We start from the raw sequence: 27,123 nt of genomic DNA, 5'->3' as shown, positions 1-27,123 counted from the left end.
TCACTTAGTTTATGAAGACAAGCCACAACCATATAAACGACAACATACACTGGATTTTACTGCTGTGAATGAAATGCCATTTCATCTAGTAATCTCTGATTACGGTAGTTCACATGTTAATGTTTAGTATATCTAGTACTATGGAAATGGGCGCGGCTTAGAAACTGTGCTTAAGCCATACCAGTTTACACCAGAAAGACAATTAATATAATTAAAACATTTTTTTTCAAAATTTGATAGGATTTCGAAATGGCAACTATGTGGGTATTTACGTATGCCATTCTGGCAACCTAAGACGAAGCAGACGGGCCATGTAGACGCCACTTCTTTATTCTAAATGTCCACCAGAGGGCTGCACTGGCCTATAGTCAAAGAAAAGGTGCGCCAGGTACGATAGTAAATGATGCCACATCGTCAAATATAGTCGTTGTAAGTATAGGAGCTCACCTGAATATAACTGAACCGTGCGTTTTTCTGGTTTATAACCCGGGGGTGTCTCTTAAATGATCCCTGGAGTTCCTCAGTCAAACGCATTAGATTAAATGTAAGAATCTAAAACTAAGGTTAGAACGTATCTGAATACAAGTAGACACGAATAGTTTAAATTAGGCTATATAGTTGTTTAAATTTATAAAACTCAAAATAACTTTCAATAACATATGATCGTCCTTTATTGACACAAGCTGTTTCCAGTCTGATCGACCTAGAAAAAAAAAGTTGTTTATTTAGTCGTCTCAGAATGACATTGTCATGTAAGTAGTTTTTTTTATAGATATTGCAAATCACTATATATCGACATTTTTCAAAATCTTTGAAAACAATCATAGTGAAAAAGTTAAATGAAAAGTAAATTAAACAACTGGTCAAATGTTTAATTCTTCACAAAATTCATCCGTGTTTTATCTAATTTCTGTCCGTAGTTGTCTATATCTAAACAACAAACATTTAAAAAATCAGAATATGACGTAACCGCACGCACTTCATGTGTAAATTTTTTGGAACTACGTCGAGAAAGAATTGAAATACTGTAACCATGGCATCTTACTTTGTTCGGCACCAGACTACGTTATTGTCCATGAATTTTTGATATATATATACGATACATCGACATATTTTCTAAACAGATATCGATATATAGAAACTCAATATCGCACCTAACTCTATGTAACCACATTCTGTTTAGTGATAACTTTTGAAATATTTTTAAAAGTGTTATTTCCAAAACTCTCAGAACATTTTATACTAAACTTTAAACAAATTATTTGCAGAAGATCAAATTTCAACTATTGTTTTAATTACTTATCCATTGTATATTGGGCTTAATGTGACAAACGAAAGGTCTCGTGGTTAAGCAACGAAAGCATAGTGTTGAAACAACAGTAACCAAAAAGCAACTAGATAACTGTCAAATGATGTTACATTAAACATAATAGTTCTGCAAACATTTATTGTCTTTTTTCAAAGAGCGTAGAACAAAGTATGATATGAAATATTGTGGATAAAACAACCCTCATCTCCGGGTAAATACAGGAGATAAGGACCATTTTATACATGAAAAAAAAACGTTTAGAAACAGTTTGAAATTTATGATTTTCATATAGGTATTATGTTTGACCCGCGTACTCTGTGCTCCAGCAAAAGAAACAAAAAAAAAACATATATCCCACGAATAACAAAGGGTCACAAATGAACCGTTTCAGTGAGGGGAGATCGTTGGAGAGTGGAGTTTATGTGACTTCTTATATATTAGTTCTATATAATGCCCTTAGATGAAAAAATGATCGTCGGGTCCAAATTAATATTCATAAAACATTCCAGCTTTATATATATATATATATAATATTCCAACTTTATAGAGATATATATACATATAATATTCCCAGAAAGATTTTTATGCGATCAAAATAGTTAAAACCAAATATTAGGAGTAACGCTTTAAGAAATAGTTTAAACACGTAGTTAATCCTAACTAAATAAAATAGCTATGTTATACAGTTTTTATGATATATCAGAAACACTATATCCTGTTTTTGAAATATATAAATACCACATATTTTCTGCAAAAGAAATTATAAGTATGATGTTTTAAATCCATTTACTTTTCAATTACATAATAAGCTAAACTGTTAGTATGTGATTATTTAAATTTATGTGAAGTCCAAATTGTCAGTTGATCAACCACGTGTCGTCAAGCTGTATATACCTCTTGGGGAATTCCATTCATCAATCATCATGGACAAGGGCAAATCGAAAAAAAAAAGACCACACTTGTACATTATACGTATGGTATTTTTAGTCTCTTTGGGTCTCATATCTAGTATCTTGAAGAGCTTGTTGTTTTATTTAACTTAAAAAATAAATTAGTAATTTAAAGTTATACATTTTTCAAATCCTTCATAAATATTGGCTCAGTGTGGTCAATGAAAGTCACCTAAAAACACCATTTTTATAAGAGTGGTCATTGCCGTCACAATGAACTTTGTTTCGACCTTCCTTTCAATGTTGCAGCCAGCGTCTTTACTATTTCTGTAAGATCATCGTATCAGCTTTCTTTCCTGTAACTTATGTTCCCTGTATCTAATAGTTATTATACACCAAGCGCTTGAATGTGTAAACATATATTTCATTTTTCAACAAATGTATTATGCTTTACCTTTTAGAATATTACCCTTTGTAGTTTGTTCTCTTAATCATTAATATATTTAATTACTTCACAGTATGAAAATGAAATATATGTATATATATATATCTAAAATTGGGTATAACTTGTGCAAAAAAAACTAATTTATGTTTTTAGTCCAATAATGCTAATTTGACTTTAGCTTACAATAACTACAAAATATATTGTTCAAAGCTCATTTGCATATCCTTAATAGCCACTATTTCACTTGGATATATTCGTACCCAGAGTTAAATCTTACATACTGGTCTGTCATAATGTTTTTTTATAAATTATTTTAATTTTATAGTCATTTCAAAATCCATAAGACTATTGAAACATCCATACAATGCTATTTTGTAGAACTTTGATTTTAACCCTCAGAAAAAATTCACCGACTGTTCTTTCATTAGTGCTGTTATATGGTTTGACATTCTACAACTCAAGGAAAGCTTTTGTGTCCGAGAATCTAACAAAAGTAATTCTACTTTGTTATGTAATTAAACTGAGCTAGTCTGTCAAAAGGTAGACATTTCAAAGACGAATCAAGTTATTGCTCCTACACATTCCTATATGCATGTAAAACAAAGTATTTCTGTACGGCTTTTAAGTGTGAGTGTTTTGTAAGGTTCCTTAAGTAACCTAGTTAAATTAAACATTTCACTAACGTGTAACCGTTTTACTGCTTGAATAAAAAGTAAGTCTTTAGTCTTGTAGTCACAACAATTTTGTTTAATTCATAAAGTAATTCAGTTTCGAGCTGTTTGTTATGCCTGGTTTATTAACCCGATCCCCAGATGTTGAAAACATTGTTAACCCTAACAAGCGATGTAAATGTTATTGTTGGTTTCCTGTCGAGGATAAATGATAAAAAACACAACCTCATTGAAACGTGAGCGTGTGTCTTTGGGTATCTGCTGTGTTGTTGAAATGCTTCTATATTTTTATATGTACCTCAGTATCATTTAATTTTGCATTATTAGTATTTGTATGTCTTTTCTTTGTTGATAATATACGTATATATTTATGCTTTATTTTATTTATGTTTACAAAACTACCAATCAGAATACCGTGTGCAGGAGTTTCGTCTGATGCAATACATAGCAATTGTAAAAGTAATATGCTGTCAAAACCGAAAGCTTAAATGTATTTTTTTCCTATTTACTGTAGTCACGCAAATATGTGTTATCTGCTCAACGTACACTCTGTGTCCTTTTTTCACGCAAGTACAAAAACTGACAAGTTAACAGTATATTGTGAAGGCTCAATAAAAGACAGGCTTAACTTACCGAAGCTTTTGATTATAATGACAAGTAATGAGAAATACGTTTGAATCTCAACCATTGTGGTGTAGTTGATCAGTTTCAGGCTATACATAATGAATTGAAGATTTTTATGAAAATACTTAGCTACCAAATGGGATTATTAAAAGCTTTTTCAGCGTCGATTATTGAAAGGAGTGAGTTTCAAGGAGTTCATAACGTGTTGTTGTTTTATACGAGATACCTCTGTATTTCAAAAAATTATCATTTTACTAAGATACATATCCTAATACCCACTTTCCACGTATCACAGAAAAAATAACATACGATATCATCCATTTTTACCGCTCAGTTTCCATATATAACAAATAGTGTTACTTCATAATATCCTAAAATATATGATTATTATAGCAGCGAATATAAACAATACGAGGTATGATATTTTACTATACTAACAAAATTTAATGTTTATAAATGCAAACACTTACTGGATTTTTTTTATTCCATATTAAAGCTACGTTGTTTATTTTAAGAAACAAACCATGTACAATATACTGTGATAAGGACATCGCGTTTACTATTATGTATCTATTAATAAACTCGTAAATAAGTAACTCAGTCAGTATACTTTAAAATAAGAAAATGTTGAACTCAACCTCGTTATATTTAGTAAATAACCTTTTGGAGAAAGGTATTCGTATACTTGTGATTCGCTACTATACAGTAGTATTTTAAAACTGGAAAACAATATTTATAATCATAACATATTCATACATTTTCAAGCAAGCATGGCTATTCGGTGTGTGTTTTTGTGGATCAGTGTGTGGATCAAAATCATATGAAAGCGGTTGTACAGATTTGTAGCTGCAGGAGCTATTATAGGTTGTTTATATGATGGTTGGAGGTTCCTTCAGACAGACAAATAAAATATAGAGTGTATCCATGCGCTATTTTAGGTTAATCATCTGAAAAACAAGGGTTCTTCCAAGATGAAAATGCAACGACCCGCTTTTGATATTGTTCAAAATTGATTCATACATTATTATTGTGAGTTTAGCCATCTTTCTTGACCGGCAGTGTCATGGTTAAAGAATTTCAGTTTGACTGGGAATTTCCTACCTGAACTTTAATTAACTCTGTATTCGCCCCTGTGATTTACTGCTGACATTTGTGGACCAATTGCGAAGCTACATTCGAATAACACAGCTTCAGCCATATCCAAGGAGATCTAACTGATCCTAGGTATGGGTCATAACAAATTTGTCAGTCAGTATGTAAGTTTATCCTTCTTTAAGTTATGCTCATTCTTCTTTGGCTTGAGGAAAATATATAGTGGAGATTTGAAACAAAAATAACAACTTGTATCAATTTTTAACACCTTGCATATTTTTGAGAAAATTAATATGTAAAGTAGTTATCCCAGTTACTTAATTAGCACAGAATTTAAATATATTTTTTTATATTTAAAACGGATTTAGAGCTATAGCTTTTATACAACGATTAAAAAGTTAAATAAAAGTTTGAATTTATAAATTTCTAATTATATTGTATAGGAAAATAATAGTTTGCTAAGCTTATTCGTCCTAATTCCTAATTCATTGAAATTTAAAAGACTAGGTAACATGCCTCAAGAAAGTAGTGAACATCCATGGTATTATTTCATGGTGGAAGTTTTGATAATTCATGCTCAGGAATTTTACTGTTGTGCGTTAAATAGGTTGAAAATAAGATATCTTGGAGAGGAAGAAGTCTTTGTTTAATAAGTTTTCCTTTAAATTGTAGTTTATTAACGCATATTCATTAAATTTAAATTTCATAACCACAGTCACTTATTCATGTGTTAGAACAATAGTTATCTTATTGTGACAGCATCTTTAAACTGTTCATATTCCCCAAAATCGAGGAGATACTTATCAGTGCCCTGTGGTCCCGTGACGACCACCTGTTTTTGAGGCAGTAGAACTAACAAGGCTCGCTCAAACGGATAATCGGCCTATTCTGAAAGGCAAGCTCACATTCATTAACATTATTTGTGTTCTCTATACATGTCAGGCTGACAAACATGATTTTATTAACTGCCCTGCTTAACTCTGAGTCAAATACTCATTATCAGTAACGAAAATAAACGAGCAGTAGAGTCTCAAAGAATATTAGTGTATTATAAGGAAGTGAGAATGGATTATATAAGTTAGGTATCTCATAGTATAGCAATGTGTTATAAAGTGATAAGTATGGATTATATGGATTCTGTTGGTTATCTCGGAAAATAACAATGTACTATAAGAGGGTAAATATTTATTTCTAATCCTGCTGGAATATTAGGGAAAAAGTGGATTTTGCTCAGAGTCTCAAAGGTATTAAAGTGGTAAATGTTGTATATTTAGATACTTCTTACCTTGGAAGAATGCACTGATTTTGTTATATAGGTTTATTTAGTTCACATACGAAAGTGTTTCTATTAAATTTCGTACACATTTTCATAACTACACACTAAATATATTATTTATGTCCATATGTTAATCTTGAAGTTAACAGAGGTAGGTATTGTCTACGATACAAATAAATAAGAAGTTGCAACAGACATCTAAATGTTTGTTTTTGAAGTTTTGTTGTTTACAAATAATTTCGCGCTAAATGTTTGTTTTGTTTTGTTTTTGAATTTCGCGCAAAGCTACTCGAGGGCTATCTGCGCTAGCCGTCCTAATGTTGCAGTGTAAGACTAGAGCAGGGGTTCCCAACCTTTTGGCACTCGCGACCCCTTACCTAAAAGTTTGAAACCCATGTGACCCCTACTTAGGGCTTATTATCAGCAGCTTAATTTTTCTGTTATTTTCTGTGAAGGAGAGGGAAAGAGACATCTACAAAAATATTTAAAAATTCTGTAATTATTTATTAGCAAATTAAATCACATTGGTCCAACCTGAATTCACAAAAAGAACATATATTTCTCAAAATAATATTAACATAGGTTTGAACAGCTATCCAACCCAGCTAGTGAGATGCCTGATGTTGCATTTCAGCAGCAAGCTTTGAAATTCGTGGCCAAGCGTTTGTTAGAGCCAGTCTCATGTCATTTCCAACATCCAATCTGTTTCTATTCTTTGTTTTTATATTGACAAGAGTGGAAAATCCTGCCTCACACAAGTAGGTAGAACCAAATGGAACAAGGACACGTAAAGCTATCATGCTGACTTTGGAGTATGACTGATACATAGCGCACCAGAACTGAGTCACGGATTTCACCTTGAAGAGATCACGAGCTGAAGAGTCGTTCCTTAGATCCAGAAATTCATCTTGGATATCATCTGGAATGCTGAATACATCAAGTTCAGTACAAAATGGGTTCCTTACCAGGGCCTCCTGTTCCTGTGATAGCTCAGGGAAGTAACGCTCGACTTCCTTTTCTAGAGACTGAAGATGTTCGGTAATCTCATCCTTGAGGAACTGATCCAGTTGGATCTGAGACTCATCCGTCACTCCACAAAGTTTTCCAAACATAGCGATGTTTCTAAGATTGCTTTTCCGACGCCAGTTCTGCAGTTTGGAAACAAAGGCCCGAAGACTATCTTGAAAAAGGAGAACATGTGTTTCCCTTCCTTGAAGCTTCAAATTGAGCTTGTTCAGCTGGTCCAAAATGTTGGCTAGGTACGCAACCCTTTTATTCCATGCTTCATCTTCGAAGTGAGCTACAAGATCTTTCCTTTCTTGAGTCTCCAGGAATAGCTTTATTTCATCTTTCATTTCAAAGACACGATTAATAACGTTTCCTTTCGACAACCAACGTACTGCTATGTAGAAGAGAAGGACTTCGTGGTCAGCATTCATGTCTTTGTATAGTTCTTTGAATAGGCGAGTGTTGAGTGCTTGAGTCTTCACATAATTTACAATTTTGATTACAGATTCAAGCACTTCCTGCAGAGAGGCAGGGAGAGTCTTACTGGCGAGAGCATATCCGTGAATCATGCAGTGGATGCCCTTTGCTTGAGATGCTAGCTTCTTCACTCTTGACTGGAATCCTGATTTCGATCCCAGCATAGCCGGTGCCCCATCCGTACAAACCCTACACACGTTTACCCATTGAAGATCTTCGTCTTGAAAAAAAGTTGAAACTTTTTCCATGACATCATCAGCTTTTGTTGTGGTTTCAAGTGCACTGCAGAATAAGAATTCGTCTTTGATGTCACCTGAATTAATGTATCTCACGAAGACAAGCAACTGAGAACATGAACTTACATCTGTTAACTCGTCAAGCTGAAAGGAGAACAAAGGGGAACCCTTGATTTCAGTCAAAACCTGTTCCTTCACATCCATAGACATTTTAGAAATGCGCCTCTGTATAGTATTATTTGACAGGGATACTTGCTGCATCTTCTTTGCACTGGCCTCTCCAAGAATAAGATTTACTGCTTTCATCATGCAGGGTTTAAGAAGTGTTTCTCCAACCGTGTGAGGCTTTTTTTGTTTAGCAATTTCGAATGCAATCTCATTTGAAGCTTCCACTACGGCTGCACTCTGCTGCTGAAACGACCCACTTCTATCGATTCTTTGGCTTTTAAGACACCGTTCATGCCGTTTGAAGAAATCCAAACCCTTCTTTGCGTGTTCTGGATGTCTCGTCTCGAGATGACGCTTGTGTTTTGATGGTTTCATTGACTCTGCACTCAGGACAACATGGCACAAAACACACTGTGGTTTCTCGATACCGTCGTTGGCGAGCACAGTGGTGAAGCCAATGTTGAGGTAGCATTCTGAGTATCTGCGCCGTTTAGCCATGGACACAACTCACCTCTACTGCTTACTTATCTCCTTGTTAAAATAAAATAAAAATGTTGAATAATGAACGCTTTGGCAACTGTAGATCTTACACTGACTACTTGTGGGGGGGGGGTGCAGGTAAAGTAATGATGGGGTAAGTATTGGGAGGGAAGGGAGCGTGGCCAGTCGCGCGATTCGTCATCCACCAATCAGCAACGGACATGTAACTCACGTGTCGACAGCGAGCACACACACACTTAATCACAGCTAAACAGACACACAAGCATACGTACATGCGCGTGCACTTACATACTCGCTACTCACTAGTACACACATACATACAGTTGCAGACACATACTCATTCACACAGGCACATTCACTCACAGGCACGTATACATACACCCATAATATCACCAGATATTAACTGGTGATTGAACTAACATAGCACACGTTTTGCTTTGCGCCGAAACAAAAAAAAAATGTAAGAGCATGAAAATGTAATTGATGAAATAAAATTAATGTTATCCCAAGCTACTTCTGACAAGGCTACGCGACTCCCCTGCCAAGGCTTCGCGACCCCTTGGGGGGTCGCGACCCACCGGTTGGGAACCCCTGGACTAGAGGGAAGGCAGCTAGTCATCACCACCCACCGCCAACTCTTGGGCTACTCTTTTACCAACGAATAGTGGGATTGACCGTCACATTATAACGCCCCCACGGCTGAAAGAGCGAGCGTGTTTGGCGCGACGGGGATGCGAACCCGCGACCCTCAGATTACGAGTCGCACGCCTTAACCCGCCTGGCCATGCTGGGCCCACGTCTAAATGTAAAACATATGTTAATCTTGAAGCTTACGGAGGTAGGTGTTGTCTACAATACAAATAAGAGGTTACAATAGACGTCTAAATGTAAAACATACGTTAGTCTTAGAGCTTACGGAGGTAAGCGTTGTCTACAATACAAATAAGAAGTTACAATAGACGTCTAAATATAAAACATATGTTAGTCTTAAAGCTTACGGAGGTAGGTGTTGTCTGCAATACAAATAAATAAGCTACAAAACACATCCAAATGAAAACTTTTTTTTACTTAGTCAACGTTCACCAGACAGTATACACCAAGATCGCCACTTGTAGGATATGTGTGGATTACATTCCCACTCTCCAACAAGGTTAAAGGAATTTGACAATAAAGTACCATATTTACACCTTTACTGTGAAACTCTGGTGTAATCCAGTGTCAGATCACACAATACATTTTCGCCGTGTAAAAACCTAAAGGCGTTAGACACGTGGATCACCATAAAGTACTCCTTCCTTAAATTTAACCCACTTTCTCCGTCTTACAAAAGAAATAACCTTCAAACACTTAAGTTTCAGCAAATATACGTCATACGCTAGATATGCTTTACCAGTGTATTAATCTTAAGGGGCTAAGTTAAACGAGATCTCCCAGCGTTACTACTAATAAAGAACGTCTGCTCGAGTCGCCACAAAATATTAAAACATTACTATTAAATATTTTATTTATTTATTTTTATTGTTTTTCCCATGCCTTGCAGTATGTACAAGTAACATTTAGTAATTTACTATATTATAAGGAATATAATCTAGAACTGATTCTCAAATGTTTCAGGCTCGCGTACCACTTTTTGTTTACGTTTTTTAAAAAATTACGAATACAAGCCTCATAACTAAAAATATATATATATATTTAACGCTTGCCCACTAATGCGAAGAATACGATTGTCTTTTCTGGCATGACTGAGGAATATGTGGTACTATTTTTGCCACTTTTAAAGGAAAAAAAAAAACTGACAAGTTTACGCAAGCTGAGGGGGAGAGTATTTAACTGTTTGTTTGTTTTCTTTTTGGAATTTCGCGCAAAGCTACACGAGGTCTATCTGCGCTAGCCGTCCCTAATTTAGCAGTGTAAGACTAGAGGGAAGGCAGCTAGTCATCAACACCCATTGCCAACTCTTGGGCTACTCTTTTACCAACGAATAGTGATATTGACCGTAACATTATAACACCCCCACGGCTGAAAGGGCGAGCATGTTTGGTGCAACCGGGATTCGAACCTGCGACCCTCGGATTACGAGTCGAACGCCTTAACACACTTGACCATGCCGGGTCCAGTATTTAACTGTGGAGAGTAGTGAGTACGTGGAACGCTCAGATGGATGTTGTTACAAATGTTATGATTTTTTTATGTTAAGTTTGCTACATAACACAGACATTAACTCCACGTATCGCCAGTGGAACCAACAAAAGTTAACGCGAACGAACTTAAAGTAAATTCTCTTTTCCTTCAGGTCTAGTCTATGCTACCTTTACATAAATTTGCACCCGATCTTCTCTTATATTAATACATATTTCCACATGAGTATAAGGTTATCGTTAACACGAGCTTGAGTAAAATGTAAAATATTCTCAGTAACAGATTGTAGCGCAAGTTGAATGATATTAAGTTTCAGAGCGGAACTGCAACCATAATGTGTGTGCTAAGTATAGCATGTGAGATATCACATTAATATCAACTTACTCACTTATACTGTCTGTTGCGCGTGGTTTATTCTTTGCCTTATCACAGAGTATAAAGTGACAATCTTAAAGACGGAGTTTATTACGTTTAACAAAACAATTAGAACTTTAAGTTATTTTGTTTCTGACCTAAGTCCCCTGGTGGCTCAGGGATTGAGTCTGAAGACGACCGCTGACGCTCTGAAAAGGATTTCGATGTGCGGATAGAACAGACAGCTTATTCTGTAGCTTTGTGTTTAACAACTTCCCCTTAGCAAACTAACACAGACATAAATTTTAACATGACATTAAACCATTCTACAAATCAGTTCTCTGTAAGTGCCTTTGTGTTGTTTTTATCATCCTAGAGTTAAAATATGCTTCAAACAACAACTCAACTGTTTAGTTATTCACAATATTTTATTTTCGTATGTGTAATACCCTAGTATAAGCTAAAAACAAAAACTAATAAGGAAAAGTTTGGAATCTCCTACGAATTCCATGCAGAGTATTCGTATAATATTATTATACGAAGTTAAGTACTTATCCTGCGTACATTCTAAGATTTTTTTTTTATAAAGTTATTCTGGATGTTATACAAGTATCTACTATCCTACGTGCATACAATGTAATTTTCTTATAAAAATATTATGGAGGTTAAACAAATAGCTACTATCCTGTATAGATCCAATTTGAGATTTTCCGATTCTGTGTTGCTGAACGTTAAATAATAATCACCTATAGTTGTTTCTAATGGTTTTTTCTGGCCTTTAAGATTTAAATAATTAAAAACCTTTTGGAACGTTTGGAACTAATCAAAACAGTATAAATTCTGTAATGTTCGAACTTCAACTCTAAAAAAAAGTTTTTAAAAAACTTTTAAAAAAGTTTTCGCTTGGCAATTCAGATATGCATAATACGAATAAACGAAAAAAATTCAGGTTTTCAGTTTTTTCTACAATATATATAAACTACTTTGCGAGTAGTACAAATATCATTTTTTTTTCCAAATGATTGAGATACGCGAACCTTTTATATTCTTTGGTTTCCTCTTGTGTCAGCTTAATTACTGACTCAGTTCTTTCCTTCATTGTTACACGAGTAGAGAAAATTTCAACCAAACATTTTACTAGCCAGCAGCGTCAATGTTTTTTGTTTTTTTTTGAGTCACAACTACTCTCTAATGTAATATTTCTTTGACTACATCCACAAACATTTACTATTATGTAGGCCTTTCTGTGAGAGTAACGCATGGTTATTTCTTCCTACTTATTTCAGTAGCGGAACAAATTCATTTTGAATGGATCGCAGTGCTTCAAATATACTTACCTTAACAGAGATTAAAATCTCTCCTATTTATACAGCACCATAAATAGTAAAAATATATGCATGTTTGTTTTAAATTTTGATACGGGCTTGTGGCTATGTGTCTAGGTTCGAATCCCCGTTGCCGAACATGCTCACCCTTTCAGCCTTGGAAGCGTTATAATGCGACGATCAATCCCTAATTCGTTGGTAAAAATATCGCTTAAAAGTTGGAAATCGGTGGTATTTACTCTCCTTTTACAACCAAATTAGGAACGACTACCTGAAGAAAAGATGGGCGCCAACAAGTACAATCATCGATGATGGATCAACATCTGAGGTACCTCAATGGTTTATAGAAGCCATGAGATTACAGAGCAAATCAAAAATCACTCTACACACGAATCTCGAGTTAGCTTTCCTTCATTCGTATTCCTATAGCTTTCAGCTACACGTCTTCTCTTTTGTGTACAAAACGCTTTTACGGAACTCATGTAAAATATGACAAAGCATTTTTCTTGTTATTTTTCATACTTTTCAAAATAGTTAATTGTGTATTGAGTCATGCCATGCCAACTTACCCAGAAAAAAAGAACTTTTTTCAGTTCATATGACAGATTTTCTCGACAAAAATTCAAGCAAAAACTTCATTTTGATTTATTCAGCCATGCAAGATTCTAAAGCTGTACTGCATGACTGAATATATCAAAATGGATTTTTTGCTTGAATTTTTTTTAAATGAAATCTATAACATGAACTGGGAAGCCCTAGGTGAGTTGGCATGGAATGTTTGTTTTGTTTTGTTTTGAATTTCGCGCCAAGCTACTTGAGGGCTATCTGCGCTAGCCGTCCCTAATTTAGGACTGTAAGAATAGAGGGAAGGCAACTAGTCATCACCACCCACCGCCAACTCTTGGGCTACTCTTTTACCAACGAATAGTGGGATTGACTGTACATTATAACGTCCCCACGGCTGAAAAGGCGGGCATATTTGGTGTGGTGGGGATGGGCATAAAATGACCCTATTGTGAAATCTATAAGCAAATAATTGCCTTTATTGTTTCAATTTTACCTATCTTTAAACCAAACTAACACAAACCTATTTCTAATGTGCTCTGAGGCATTAACTATTCATGTGGCAATATTTTGCTCATTTCTTCACCGCTGGTGTTTTCCTCTGGTTAAACCATTGCTGAACAACAATTCATTATTTACTTATTCGTAACGTGTTACATTTATCTAAGCAGAACACACAAACACACACATAATTAAGTTATTGTTTGAAGTTAAACTCTGCCCACAACGAGTTTCTAGCGTTGTCACTAGATATACCGTGGTGCCACTGGATGAAGACAATCAAAGACTTAAGCAAATGTAAAAAACACTTAACATCCTTCGATAATTAATTTCAGGATATTGTGTTATTATAAGCTGATTACAGAAGTTAAACAATGTATGTATGTATAAATTATGTATATTTATTTATGTATAAATAAAATTATGTATGGATTTACTCTGAAATATTCTTATGATACTAACTGCAACAACTTTCACTAATTAAAAAGACATCCGTTTCCTGGGCGACACGTCTGTAATATTATAAAATATATTAGCTTATGCAATTGTAGCTAAACTTTTAAAATATTCAAAAGCTTTGATACTCTGGAATATTTACGAGTCGGCCCGGCATGGCCAGATGGGTTAAGGCGTTCGACTCGTAATCCGAGGATCGAGGGTTCGAATTCCGGTCGCACCAAACATGCTTGCCCTTTCAGCCGTGAGGGCGTCATAATGTGACAGTCAATCCCACTATTCGTTGGTAAAAGAGCAGCCCAATAGTTGGTCATGGGTAGTGATGGCTAGCTGCCTTCCCTCTAGTCTTACATTGCTAAATTGGGGACGACTAGCGCAGATAGCCCTCGTGTAGCTTTGCGCGAAATTCAAAACAAACAAACAAAAAAACCAAACCATTTACGAGTGTTCGAACAAAAGTACTGGAGTTTGCTTAATTTCTCATAAAATTAAATTATAACATTCATTTCCTTCCAGTTTTATAATTTCTTTGCCCCTTTCTTTCTGAATACTCCGTTTTTTATACATTCTTCACGATTTTTATTACTAATTTGAATATGAATTTCATTGTCTCAAGTCTACTGTTATTCGATCATTGACTTCAGTAAATCTTCTACATTGTTTTTCATAAATTAAATCTCTTCAACTATTAATTAATAACTTAATAAACATTTACCAAAATCTTTTATCAAGTATTTCAAATATCAATAGCTGTTTCTTTAAATAGTTATATTTTAACACATTTAATGTAGGTTCGACTGAGAGGGATAAAATTTGGTTTAACAACGAAATATGTGCTTATATATATCTGTTTAAACTCCAAACAGAATAACAGTTTTGTACTCTCGTAGTAGATTAAAAAAAAATTCTATATACATCTTGTATAGGTGTGTCAGTGTGTGACAGTCAATGCAGGTTTTCTCGGTTGTAGTTTCCTCGACGTTTTATGACGGGTTTTGTAGAATAAATGTGCTTGTGTTACCAAATTAACGAGGAATGAACTCGTAATGCTGTTGTACGCATACAAGACGTCTGACATACGTATATCGTAAAACGTATAAATTGTATGACTTAAAGAAACCCATAAGTGTCCCTTTTTCTAATTAACCGGGCATAGTCTTTATTCGTAAAACCTGTTTTAGTTACATGACTATCACTATACTACATGGTAGTGGAAAATTTCCACTACCAGTTGAACTGATCCAGTTATTTCATAGGTCTAATCCAGTTATTCTCTTGCACGTACGTACTCATCTGTCAAATACAAATGAAATATTATTGACGTTTTAATTATTAGTTTTTACTCCTGGTTATAGTATTTTAGCTTTGTTATAGGTATTATATTTGGTTGAAATAATGTTGTTCTGATTTTGGCACTACAAAATACAGTATAGTTTTGATTCACGTAATGTAGTTTCAAGCCAATTATCATAGGCCTTAATTAGATACTGCAGTTCTGATTTTAGCACTTTAGGTTTTTCAATACAGTATAGTTTTGATTCACGTACTGTAATTTTAAGCCAACTATTTTAGGCCTTACTTAGATACTGTAGTTTGGTTCTTGTAATTTGGTGTGGCTAGTTTTGATTTCGCTCGTGTAGGTCTTATCTGGCTCAATTATTGTAAATTAATCTGGTTAAATTAGTTTTTAATTCCCTGGTGTAGGTCTAACCTCAGTGTTATTGCTGATATTTACATTATTTACATTGTTTTAATTCTGATTCATAAATCACCTATTTCATTCAAATGCTGTTAGATGTGACTGAAATAGTGCTTTTGGTCCAGTTACTGTATGGACTAGTCTTGGTACTCTAAGTGTATATTTAATATATGAAGTTAGTGTAGTTATGGCCCAGTTTACTAAGGGTTCATGTTTTATGGTTCTGGTTCAATTCCTCAAGACAAGTTAGATATTATGGGTCTTGTGGAAGGCAGTTACTGTGGGCTTAAATTATAGAAGCTGTAGTTTAAGGTCAGTTACCGTAAATCTAACATAAGTACTAGCAATATGACCTAAATAATACAGGTTTAATCACAGTAATATAATTATGATCGAAAACTATAATTGTAATCCGAATAATGTATTTATAATCTTAATTTGTCTCGTAAGTCTGATCAACTGTTTATAATTCTGATCAAGATTCTGGATTTTTAGTTTCATTGTGGAATTGAGTCAAATAATGGTGCTATAATCTACGTGCCATAGATCTGATCTATATACTATGAGATACGTGCCATAGATCTGATCTATATACTATGAGATACGTGCCATAGATCTGATCTATATACTATGAGATACGTGCCATAGATCTGATCTATATACTATGAGAAACGTGCCATAGATCTGATCTATATACTATGAGATACGTGCCATAGATCTGATCTATATACTATGAGATCAGTCCAAGTGATGCATATAGTGCAGGTTTATTTTAATCAAGTCAGGTACAGTATATATAATACAGGTGCTATACATCTGGTTTAAGTACAGTGGATATGATTCAGGCACTTCGTGTGTCTGGGTTAAGTATAGTGGATATGATCCGGGGATTAAATGAGTCCGATTTAAGTATATAGTTGATATGATCCATGTACCGAGTATGTCTACTTTAAGCACTATGATTCACGTACTACAAGTGCTTGAGGTTTAATCTATATACTACATGTAACCGGCTAACATTATATAAAATACTTCAATTTCAGGCATGTCTGACGCGAATTATGTATTTGTAAGTCTGATAAGATACCGTAATTCGGATCCACCGAACATGTGTTGTTCTACATTTTGTTCCATTTGAAATACTATGCAACACCTTTTCTGTTGTACGTTGAATAAATTTCCTAGATCACTATCTTATTTATTTAACAAGTAATGTTTACTGACTGTTGTGACTACGAGGAGAAATTGAAACTCTCTCTTATTATTGAAGTCTTATCTTCCAGGTTCCTAGCTTATTACATAACTAGCATGTATCTAATAGAAAAGTTGATATACGGCAGGAAATACAATAAATGTACAGTTTCTTGCCTTTACATTCTCTGATCATTGTTTTTGTGTAATTCTTGAAAGTCCGTTTGGTGTTTGTACAATTGTATAGGCAGAGATGATTTCATGACTAGCTAGTTATTCAGTTGTTTGAAGAGTACAGAATGTGTTAGCTTAGCTGTACCAGGTTACTCAACATGTCCTAATTATTAAACTTTAATATCTAACTGTTGCCCATGAGTTACGTACTGCATTCTGAAATGACCTTGCTATACGATGTAATTGGAGACAAATTAATTTGACTGGCTAAACTTTTATCAGCTTCTTTTTAAATGGTTTAATATTTGTTTGATTATTCTGCAATCGAAAGTAAAATTTAATGGCTAAGTGTTTTTAACAACGCCTATTGTCTTATTTTTAGAATTCACAAGACATCGACAGCACATATCATTCTCCGTAACTCCCAGTTATCAATCTTCTTTTCTGAACTGTTTACCTTCCGAACCTTCCGACCTGACGACGAAGCGAAACACGACCGAAAACAAATTGTCCGATGAGCTTCGGCCTCATGTGCTAACCACGAGCACGAACCTGAAAAGTAGGGTTAGCTCGAGTATGGGTGTTACTGAGAAGTCGGAAACCCGTTGTATCAGCGAAGGAGCTGGCACCGTGGAAGGCCCAACAGTCGAAACCCCGCTGTCAGTAACGAGGCTGGTGAGGCAGTCGTCGCCTTTGCCGACTCCGACAAGTAGCCCTACCCTGAAAGAGGAGATCGGCTCTACAGCAGTAGAGTTGGCACCATCATCATCTGGTGACCCAGATAACTCGTGCTGTCAAGACTCAGTTGAGCTCGGAGATAAATATGAACAAACAAGAGGATCAGAAATTGTCGAGTGTGAAGAATACCCCAAACGTAAACAACGACGATATCGTACTACATTTACCAGCTTTCAACTGGAGGAACTGGAAAAGGCTTTTGCACGAACTCATTACCCTGATGTCTTTACAAGGTAAATCTTCATTTATAAGCAATACAAAAATGATAAATTATTATCAGAATAATACAAAAATTTCGCAGAAATCTCAAGTAACTTTTAAGTGCACGCGCTTCACACACTCACGCTTTTCAATATAAAGACTTACAGCGCTAGAGTCAATGGTGCAAGGTCAGAGATGCTAATTAAGAAACTTAATTTGGTAATTTAGATGTAATGTTTATGATGAAGATATTTATATACACGTTTTTCAAAGCACGTCAGCACACTATATAAAATTAGAAAAACAAAGGGACCATCACAAGTTAACAATTACTTTCTATGCTGTAAATATCCTTTACAAATGCAAAAGAAACAAATTCTAAGAAAAATAAGAATAAAGTATGGTACATATAATTATTAGTGAATTTGCATTTACACTATAAATAGACAAATAACTGGGGATTAATGATAAAATAATTTTCATCTATATAAACATATAGTTTTAGTTTGTTGCCAATTTAAAGGAAAAATATCACACGTCAGTTTCAACACTATATATTTATGTCAAAATTTTACCTTTTTCCCTCCTTTTAGTTTTTAATTGTGTTGTTTATTTTTGCACCCCTAATATTTTGACAATTTTACAGAATTATTTGCTGCTTTCGTATCAAAACCTCATATTTTTTATTCAACATGTTATTTATCTAAATTAATTGACGTCTTCAGTCCACATGTGCACATTTAAAACGAAAACAGACTTTAAAAAGGAATTTTTTTTATCTTGGAATACTATTCATCAGTTGTTGCACCTTGTTACAGTCTCTTGATAAAGGGATATAACCGAAACGTTGAGCATTAAAATAAAACATTCTAGACTTAAAAAGGTCATAATACCTACTTCTTTGAGTAGCATAATCATTAAAGCTTATTCTGCTGAAAATAAGAACACAGTCAACTGGGATTTTTCTCAAGTATACTTCTTATGTTAATAACTGTAAAAACGCAGTTCACTGGGATTTTTGTCAGACACAGTCCACAGGGATTTTTTCCTAGTACACTCCTTATAACACTGACTATAGAAAGTTATAGAAATTAATAACTGCAAGTATAGTGAATCCTACAGTATAGAAAATAGCTGGGAACATCTTTATCCCAAACTTTACACTTTGTAGTTAACACACTATCTTACGATTGACTTTTGACGTAATACAAATACGATGTAAATCTTTGAGATAATTACTGGAAATTATGTTTATATATCTGAGAAATGTTCGTATACAGTTAACTTGAAAATGTTTCACATTTCAGCACGAACCATAATAGCCTAACATTTATACATGTGTTTGATTGTAAACAGCTCTTAATAATGTTTCTACACAACAATTTCCTATAAAGAACTTTGGAAAATGAATAAATGTATATACTCTTTATAGGTTATTCTTTGCACCTGTCCAGAATATAAGGTATATCTTATAACTGTGTGAAAAACACATTAAAATATTATTCACATTAATGTCATTTGTTTCAAGTTGAAAAGATAACTGAGACAGTTACTTTAATAAAAGCAACACGCTTTCAACCACATGAACTAGTAAAGCCAATGTTTCTAGAATTAACATGTTAATTCTTTACACATGCGTACCTTCTTAGAAGCGATACCTGTGTAGACGTATATTTCAAAGAGAGGTAATAATCAGTTTCGTTTACTTTTTAAAATACTAAACGAACGGCGAAAGGCAAATAAGTATGTGTTCATAAAATAGTTTTGTTTGAAATGTAATTTCAAGTATCACACCTAAGAATGAACTATATTCAGAACTCCACAAAGTTTTGAAAGAATAATTCATTCTAACCAGTAATACTGAAACGATGTTGGTTTATTTACACACATTTAACAAAACTGCTTTAAAAGTACAACAGAGGTAACACTTTAACGAGTAGTAGATGTTTTTTTTTAATAATCTTTAGTAATAACATGCGAAACGTCAGGTTCACGAAGTAGGTTCATAACTTTATTTAAAAACTACTTGTTTAGCAGAACTACACGTACTTATATTCTTCAATACATCCTTCCTGACGACTTTCTTAAGTTTTTGTCTTCATTTTCAAACTGCACATTTTTCTTCCCAGCATAAAACTACATTAAACAACACTAAAAAAAAAGTCATATTCGCTTCATCAGTGTCTGCCTGAAGTACCAATTTACGTTGATGTTCAACTGTAATAATAGTATTGTTGTTTTTCTGAATGACTCTAGATCCACTTTGAAAAACTGATCCTAGCTTCCAATAACAACTAGCACCAACCAATCATTCAAACAACCTAAAGCTGATACTGATACCATTATCGACACGATAAAAAGCAAATTAGAAACTTTCAGTCCTTTATTGTGTAAGTATCGAAGAACTGCATCTTTATTTTAAATTTACAATATTTTAAAACCGATTCTGAAATGAATTAGTGTCTTCTATAATATTAAAAAACTCACACCAGATTAATCTAAGGCTCGGCATCACCTAAGAAAAATCCATCTTAAACACTTTATGCATTTTATAGACTAATAAACTAAGTAGGATCGGCATGACTAGGTGGTTAGGGCACTCGATTTCTAATCTGAGGGTTGCGGGTTCGAATTCCCGTCCCAACAAACATCTTCGCCCGTTAATCTCACATACGTGATTCCGATGACAGTAATTTTGGTTGAACCATTGACCTTTAATTATGGTTGCTCTTACATAATATTTATTACTTTACATCTCATCAAACAAAACTGAGTTAACTACTTTTATTTATTATTTGTGAGATCAGCAGGTCATACACAGTTCGCTCCGAATATCAAAGTTAAACGTTTGAGAAAATGCAGTCAAAATACATTGAGAATACTTTCATGTACCGAAATTCAAATTTAAATTTCACATGTCAAGTACGTGCACTAGCGCTGTAGAACGTTAGGGGTAATATTTCAAGTATATTTCTCATTTTATGATTTTAATATCAAAGATTTTTTTCCAATAATAAAAAAAGAGTAGAAAAACATAATTTGAACTCAATACTGGTTTAAAATTCAATAAAAGGAGTGAATATGTCCTAAACATCAAACAGTTCCGCAATTTTATTGTAATCTCTGTAAACATGAACTACTGTAATACATGTTAAGATTATACCTAGAAAACTAGACAAATCATAGTTGATTGGCTAAATTAAAACTTGACTTAACAATTAGTAGAACAAGTCCTACGAAAGCTAATCCATTATGAATTCTATCGTTTCACAGAATAAACACTGCATTAACTGATGTGACAACTTATATAACAATGGATCTATTAATTTCCTACATCAGTTAGTCAATACTTGCTATCAGTTACCCTCTAAGATGCGTACAGCGCGGCTGCATAATAGCCATTCAAGTCCGGCACACTTCCTTAGTAACGGTGAGGAATTTCTACACATCGACGGCCTTAATGACCCTGGCAGTTTATAAAGATAGGCCTAAAGCCTAAATAACCAACTGGTAGCATTACAAAGTGGCCTTGTGATTCAATAGAGTCTATGGTCTAAAATTACTCATCCCCTTGAAGAAAAAAAAATGGTAGCGCATATCCACACATTACCTCGATACTAATGCACATGAAAAAAAAAAAGAAATTCATTCCGCACGTGGATTGAAAGAAATAGAGGGAACTTGATTACTATCAATCAATACTTGTAATACTTGGTACTTGTAATTCCAATCACCTATAGTAGCTATACTTTATAAACTAGTTTTAGTACTTTACGTCGTTGTGTTTCATGCCAATACTGTAGTGACTATGTTAATTCCACATACATTAAGCATTCGTATATCTACTTATTCTATAAATTTTCATACCTTATTTTATAAACAAACCCATTACCTAACTACATAAGTTAACCTGGCACTTGTTTTATAAACTAATCGGACACTTACTATATAGATTAACATGATAGTTATTTTGTAAACTAACCTGATTCACATTTTATAACTGAACTGACATTTTATTTATATCAAAGAATTATCTGCAGAATCTGTTTCACTGAGTTGTGTCTTTAATCTGGACCTTTCACACCGCTATATATACATATACATAATACATCATAAAATAATAAACGTGAAGTAGAAAATGTGTATAATAATTACATGCAGTTTTTCTTGATATTCGAAACAACAAAAGTGCAGAATGTGTTTCCTTGTAACATTTAATAATGAACTCTGTAAAGAAGTACAATTGCGAAAACTCCAAATTAAGGCCATAACCTCATATTTACTAAATACAGTAACCTGATAGCTATTTTGTAATTTATACATATTCTGAACACATATGTTAAAGTAGAATTTGATTTCTAAACGAGTATAAGACTTCCAATATAAACTAACGTCCAACGCCATCTTTGTACGTCAGCTAATCTGTACAATTTTCCAAATTAATATAATACCTTCTTTATCAATTAACTTAATATTTTTCTTGTTCTTTTTCTACTCCTGGGTTTTTAATTTATTCTGTGTTTTCTGAATTCATCCTGCTTTCTTTCTGTTTAATTCACATGTTTTATTATAACAATGTCCGTTTTGCATATCATTTAGTTATTAATTTATTTCTGTTGTCTTCTCCTTTCGTTCGTTTTTTTTCTTATCTCTCAACTACTTATTTTCTGCACTCTTTAGAAGCACCTGTTTATTTGTCCATAGTTCTTTCGTATTTTTTTTGGTGATTTTTATTTGTTCGTTTTCAATTTGTCTGTCTATCTTGATGAGTTAACGAGATCCTTTGTTTTGTTCGTCTTTAGGTGACGAAAGACTTTGCCTAAGGGCATTCATTCTAATGAAAAGAAAGAATTGATTCTTTACACGCAAAGCAAGTTACAACTTCAAATAATTTTCTTATCTGGAAATCAAAGAGTGAGAAGGTTGTACTGTACTTCACAACTTTGAAAACTTTTCTTCCAAGCTACTGTAGAAATTATACTCGTCGAGTTTAATATTGACGAAAACTGTTACAATCGGGTATAGAAAAACTATTAACTCCTATAAAGGATGTGGTTCTCCGAGGAGAAAAAATATATCGTTTTGCCATAATTGTTATCATTTCCAATTGATTTTTACATTGGAAAAAAAATTCTATCGTAGAATACTTAAGTATAGATTATATTAAACGTAAGTTTTATAAATCCATCTGTGATTCAGTGGATATTTTAGCATATATGTGTTATCATTTTTAATTTGATGACACAAAAGTGCTTTACGCTAGATAAATATATTAAGTTGTCCTGAGATATTGTAGGAATTTGTACTTGTTTGCACACCTGTCAAAAGAAGCTTCCGCAAGTGGAAATGTAACAAATAAATAAATTGAAAATCATGTAAACTGTCAGAAAATCATAAGTTATAAGTTCATATGTAATTATACTTGTTGTCAATAGTACTTTTACTCTCCTAACTGAGTAATAAATATTAAAATTACGCTATTTTGGTTTTCATGCTAAAGGAGGTTGAAACAAATAAAATATGTTTCGTAAAATAAATAACTTTCTCTATTAATTTTCTTTTTCATTTGAACAATTAACTTATATGTACCTTCATATTTCAGTGTTATAATTGATTTGTTTTTTAGCGTTTTTAAAGACTTCGCTTCTACATTTGTTTTGCTTTTTTGTTCATCAACTTCTACTATAACAGGCATTAACAGGTGACATAATATACTTCAATGTCTATAGTCGTGTTTGTGGTGCTTTAGAAACAGTGCTGAGAGAAGTAGAATACCACTAGTATTTATATGAATGTAACAAATATTAAAGTCATAAAATAAAAGATTGTCTATACGAAACTACAGCAACATGGTAGGATTCGTGATCAGAGGAGAGTCACTGTTGAAGTTCATGTTAGTGTAAGAGCTTTACATGGTTTAATTAGGAACTCACAGCAACATTCAAGGAAATGTTTAACATAAACATATACGCATTTTATATTTGTTCTTACTTGAGAGAAACAGGGCATCAGGTCTCCTAAACGTTTCGTTAATAATAAGGGGAAGTAAAGTGAATTTTGATTTTTGCAATAGTTTTAACATTCTAATACAATTGTTTATTACGTTAACTCTAAAGGCTACTAGAACAGTAGTGACGACAAATCAGTACGTTATTATATCTAGGACAAGTGAAATGTTTCTGACCTGGCTAAGTTGTAATTACAGTGTTTTATATGTATGTGAAGTTACGACAGTGGACAGAAGACATTTGTGAGGTACCTGTATTGACTGGTAAGAATTATTTTCTTATAATTATTGAGTTAATTCTTCCTATGATTAGCAAGTATCATCCTCTGGTTGTTTGGAAATAAAAGTTCTATAGCAATATGTGAGTAACGTCTCTGTGTGGTGTAATTGTGAACATTTTTCATTAACGAGTACAATTCCTTATAAAGTCATTGACTGTTAATAACTACATAGAACCAAGAAAATAAAAATAACGTTAATGTTAGATCATATCCAATGCTGGAAACGTCGTATATAGCAAGTAAGTAGAATAAATGGTAGTTTATCCGACGTTAATTTTGCATTTCTGACCAGAAATTTCAATCTTACACTGGATTTTATAAGCTTCAACAAAAGAATTTTCTATAAAAATCTGCTTGTCTATCAATTGAGACACAATAATGCTATTAGTATGTAATTCACTAAACTAAAGAAACTACAGAACTTGTATTTACTAAGCAAAGTTTTTATTTCTTTATACAAAATTGAAGTTATTCTAGGTTTTCGTTGTTGTAATGATACAATCAATAATGCGAGTTGTTCTATATTTTTTCTCCAAGTTGAACCAAAAACTTTTCTGTTAAGATACGGCATATTTTATTTATGTACTTCAACATTTTTACTGTTTTGAATTTAAGGTTATATGGTGCAGTAATTGCTTGATTCAATAACTAAATATGTAACGATGTAACGTAAGCCTTCAATACTAGTATTAATAGGCAAATCTCTCAACTATACAAATCTGAAGAAAATCTTAAACTTGTGTATATATTTGTATATTTGTAAAAACACACTTTTAGAAAATGGTTTAAATAATGCTTTTAAATGTGTGCAAACTAACTTTATTATATGGAGTTTCAAAACAAATTGGGACCATTTCAATTTTGATATTTAGTTATTGAATTTAGAAAATATTTTTAAATTTACTAAATACATCAGGCCCAGCATAACTCGGTGGTTAAGGCCCTCGACTTATAATCTGAGTGTCACAGGGTTCGAATCCCTGTGACGCCAAACATATTCAATCTTTCAGCCTTGGGGGCGTTATTATGTAACAGTCTGTCCCACTATTCGTTGGTAAAACAGTATCCCAAATGTTGCTTGTGGTTCGACCCTCTAGTCTTACACTGCTAAATTCGGGATGGCTAGCGCAGATATCCCGAGAGTAACTTTGCCCGAAATTTTAACTAAATACATAATTAAAGAATACTTTTGACTGCACCTCTCATAAAAGTATTTGGGGCATTAGTAGTCCTTAATAAAACAAAGTTTTACTCTGCCTAAACATTTCTTTCAAATATCTGATATACTTTAACGATGTTAAGGTGCATGTCTAATGACGTGTAATATAAATTTCCAAATAAACCAACCAGGAAATTTTGATACCCCCAGTAGCACAGTGGTATGTTTGAGAACTCACAACGCTAGAAACCTGGTTTTGATGCCCGCGATGGATAGAGTACAGATAGCCCATTGTGTTTACCTTCAAACAAATAAAAATGTTACTTTCTTAATTTTCATTTATTATTTTTTACTGGAAAAAATCATGTACAAATATTTACTACTACAAAATACATGAAAGACTAAAAAAAGTTATTTTGTTGACATATTTGTTTCAAGATTTTGCTCTTGGTTCCTACATCTGTAGAAGTAGGCATAGGTGTTTTTCTGCTTGGTATTTGTTATTGCTACTTATATTTCACTTGAATAGACGGTGGAATAAATGTTGAACAACGAAAACAAAACTTAATTACTGTTCTACCTGAGAGGTTTCGTGGAATTCCGATTAAAACGTTTTTTCATTACATTTAAGTGAATAAAATGATTTTATACCTTCTTTTTTTCTTATAGAAAAAGCACGTTCAAACAAACTAAACCACAATGAATTATCCTAATCTGTACGTGCTATGTTCTCATAGATATATAAAGTGACATTTAAAGAAAATAAGAAAATCCTACAAAATAGCTCCATTCTACACTATTAAAATATAATTTTCGTCATCAAGCAAGACAGTGCAACTGTAAACAATAACATTTGCTTAATGCGTAATATTGTAATTAGTTACACACGACTGACAGACCTTCAATAAAAATATATACATTTACTGTATGACAGTTATGATAAGGAAGAAAGATTAAGCACTGCATGCCAAAATGCGTAGACTGTCTGGAAAATAAACTACTCCCATTAAGGTAGGAAGTAAACAAAGGTTTATGAATAAACGAAATCCTATATTATTTAAATGGATACAGATATTCAAAAGCCAAAACATTGAGAACTAAGACATAAAACTCCACTTTGAATCTTGCACCGAGAAGAGAGTCTGTATATGAAATATTTATAAATTAAAATAATGTATATTCTAACTAATTTAATTCACTTGTATATATGTATATAGACGAAGTATTTTTCTTTATTTTTAGAGAAGAACTCGCCATGAGAGTTGATCTCACTGAAGCCCGGGTTCAGGTTAGCATTCTTTTGTTAATACGTTTCATGTCTTGAATTTGTAATTTAAAAACATATTATAAAGTATCTCAATTTTAAGTTTTGTTCTTCTTAAATAGTGTGTCCAAAATATTTGTTCTGTGTATTCGAAAGTAAGTATTTATTTGGTAATGTTTTAGCACGTTCTGACTTTAGCTCTGATCCTTATCAGTCTTACTGCAGTGTCAGGTAACAAGTGACAAACCGGTGTCCATAATATCGTTGTGTGTATTATGACACAACTCCAATCTTTACTCTTCAGGGCCAGTGGAAGCACCATACAAACTAGGCAGTTGACTTTCGCAGCAACATACTGGGGCGGCAAATTTGT

The 27,123-nt window shown here is 33.5% G+C and overlaps 1 protein-coding gene across 5 annotated transcripts in view; it reads left to right on the top strand.

Annotated features, from left to right (window-relative positions):
• LOC143226011 (homeobox protein aristaless-like) overlaps window positions 1–27,123 on the top strand; it is a 152,582-nt gene that overhangs the window by 113,191 nt on the left and 12,268 nt on the right. For 4 of the 5 annotated variants that reach the window (XM_076456379.1, XM_076456376.1, XM_076456377.1 and 1 more), the window contains exons 2-3: window positions 17,483–18,071; window positions 26,729–26,774. In XM_076456379.1, coding sequence (XP_076312494.1) covers window positions 17,677–18,071; window positions 26,729–26,774 — 441 coding nt within the window. In that variant the 5' untranslated portion in view covers window positions 17,483–17,676. Of the gene's footprint in view, window positions 1–458; window positions 753–17,482; window positions 18,072–26,728; window positions 26,775–27,123 lie in introns of those variants that run through there. The other variant, XM_076456380.1, reaches the window with a different exon arrangement.

Source organism: Tachypleus tridentatus, chromosome 9, assembly GCF_004210375.1.
Source record: "Tachypleus tridentatus isolate NWPU-2018 chromosome 9, ASM421037v1, whole genome shotgun sequence".
NCBI lineage: Eukaryota > Metazoa > Arthropoda > Merostomata > Xiphosura > Limulidae > Tachypleus > Tachypleus tridentatus.
Note: the sequence above shows the minus strand (reverse complement) of the source record. Positions and strands in the feature narration are given on the sequence as shown.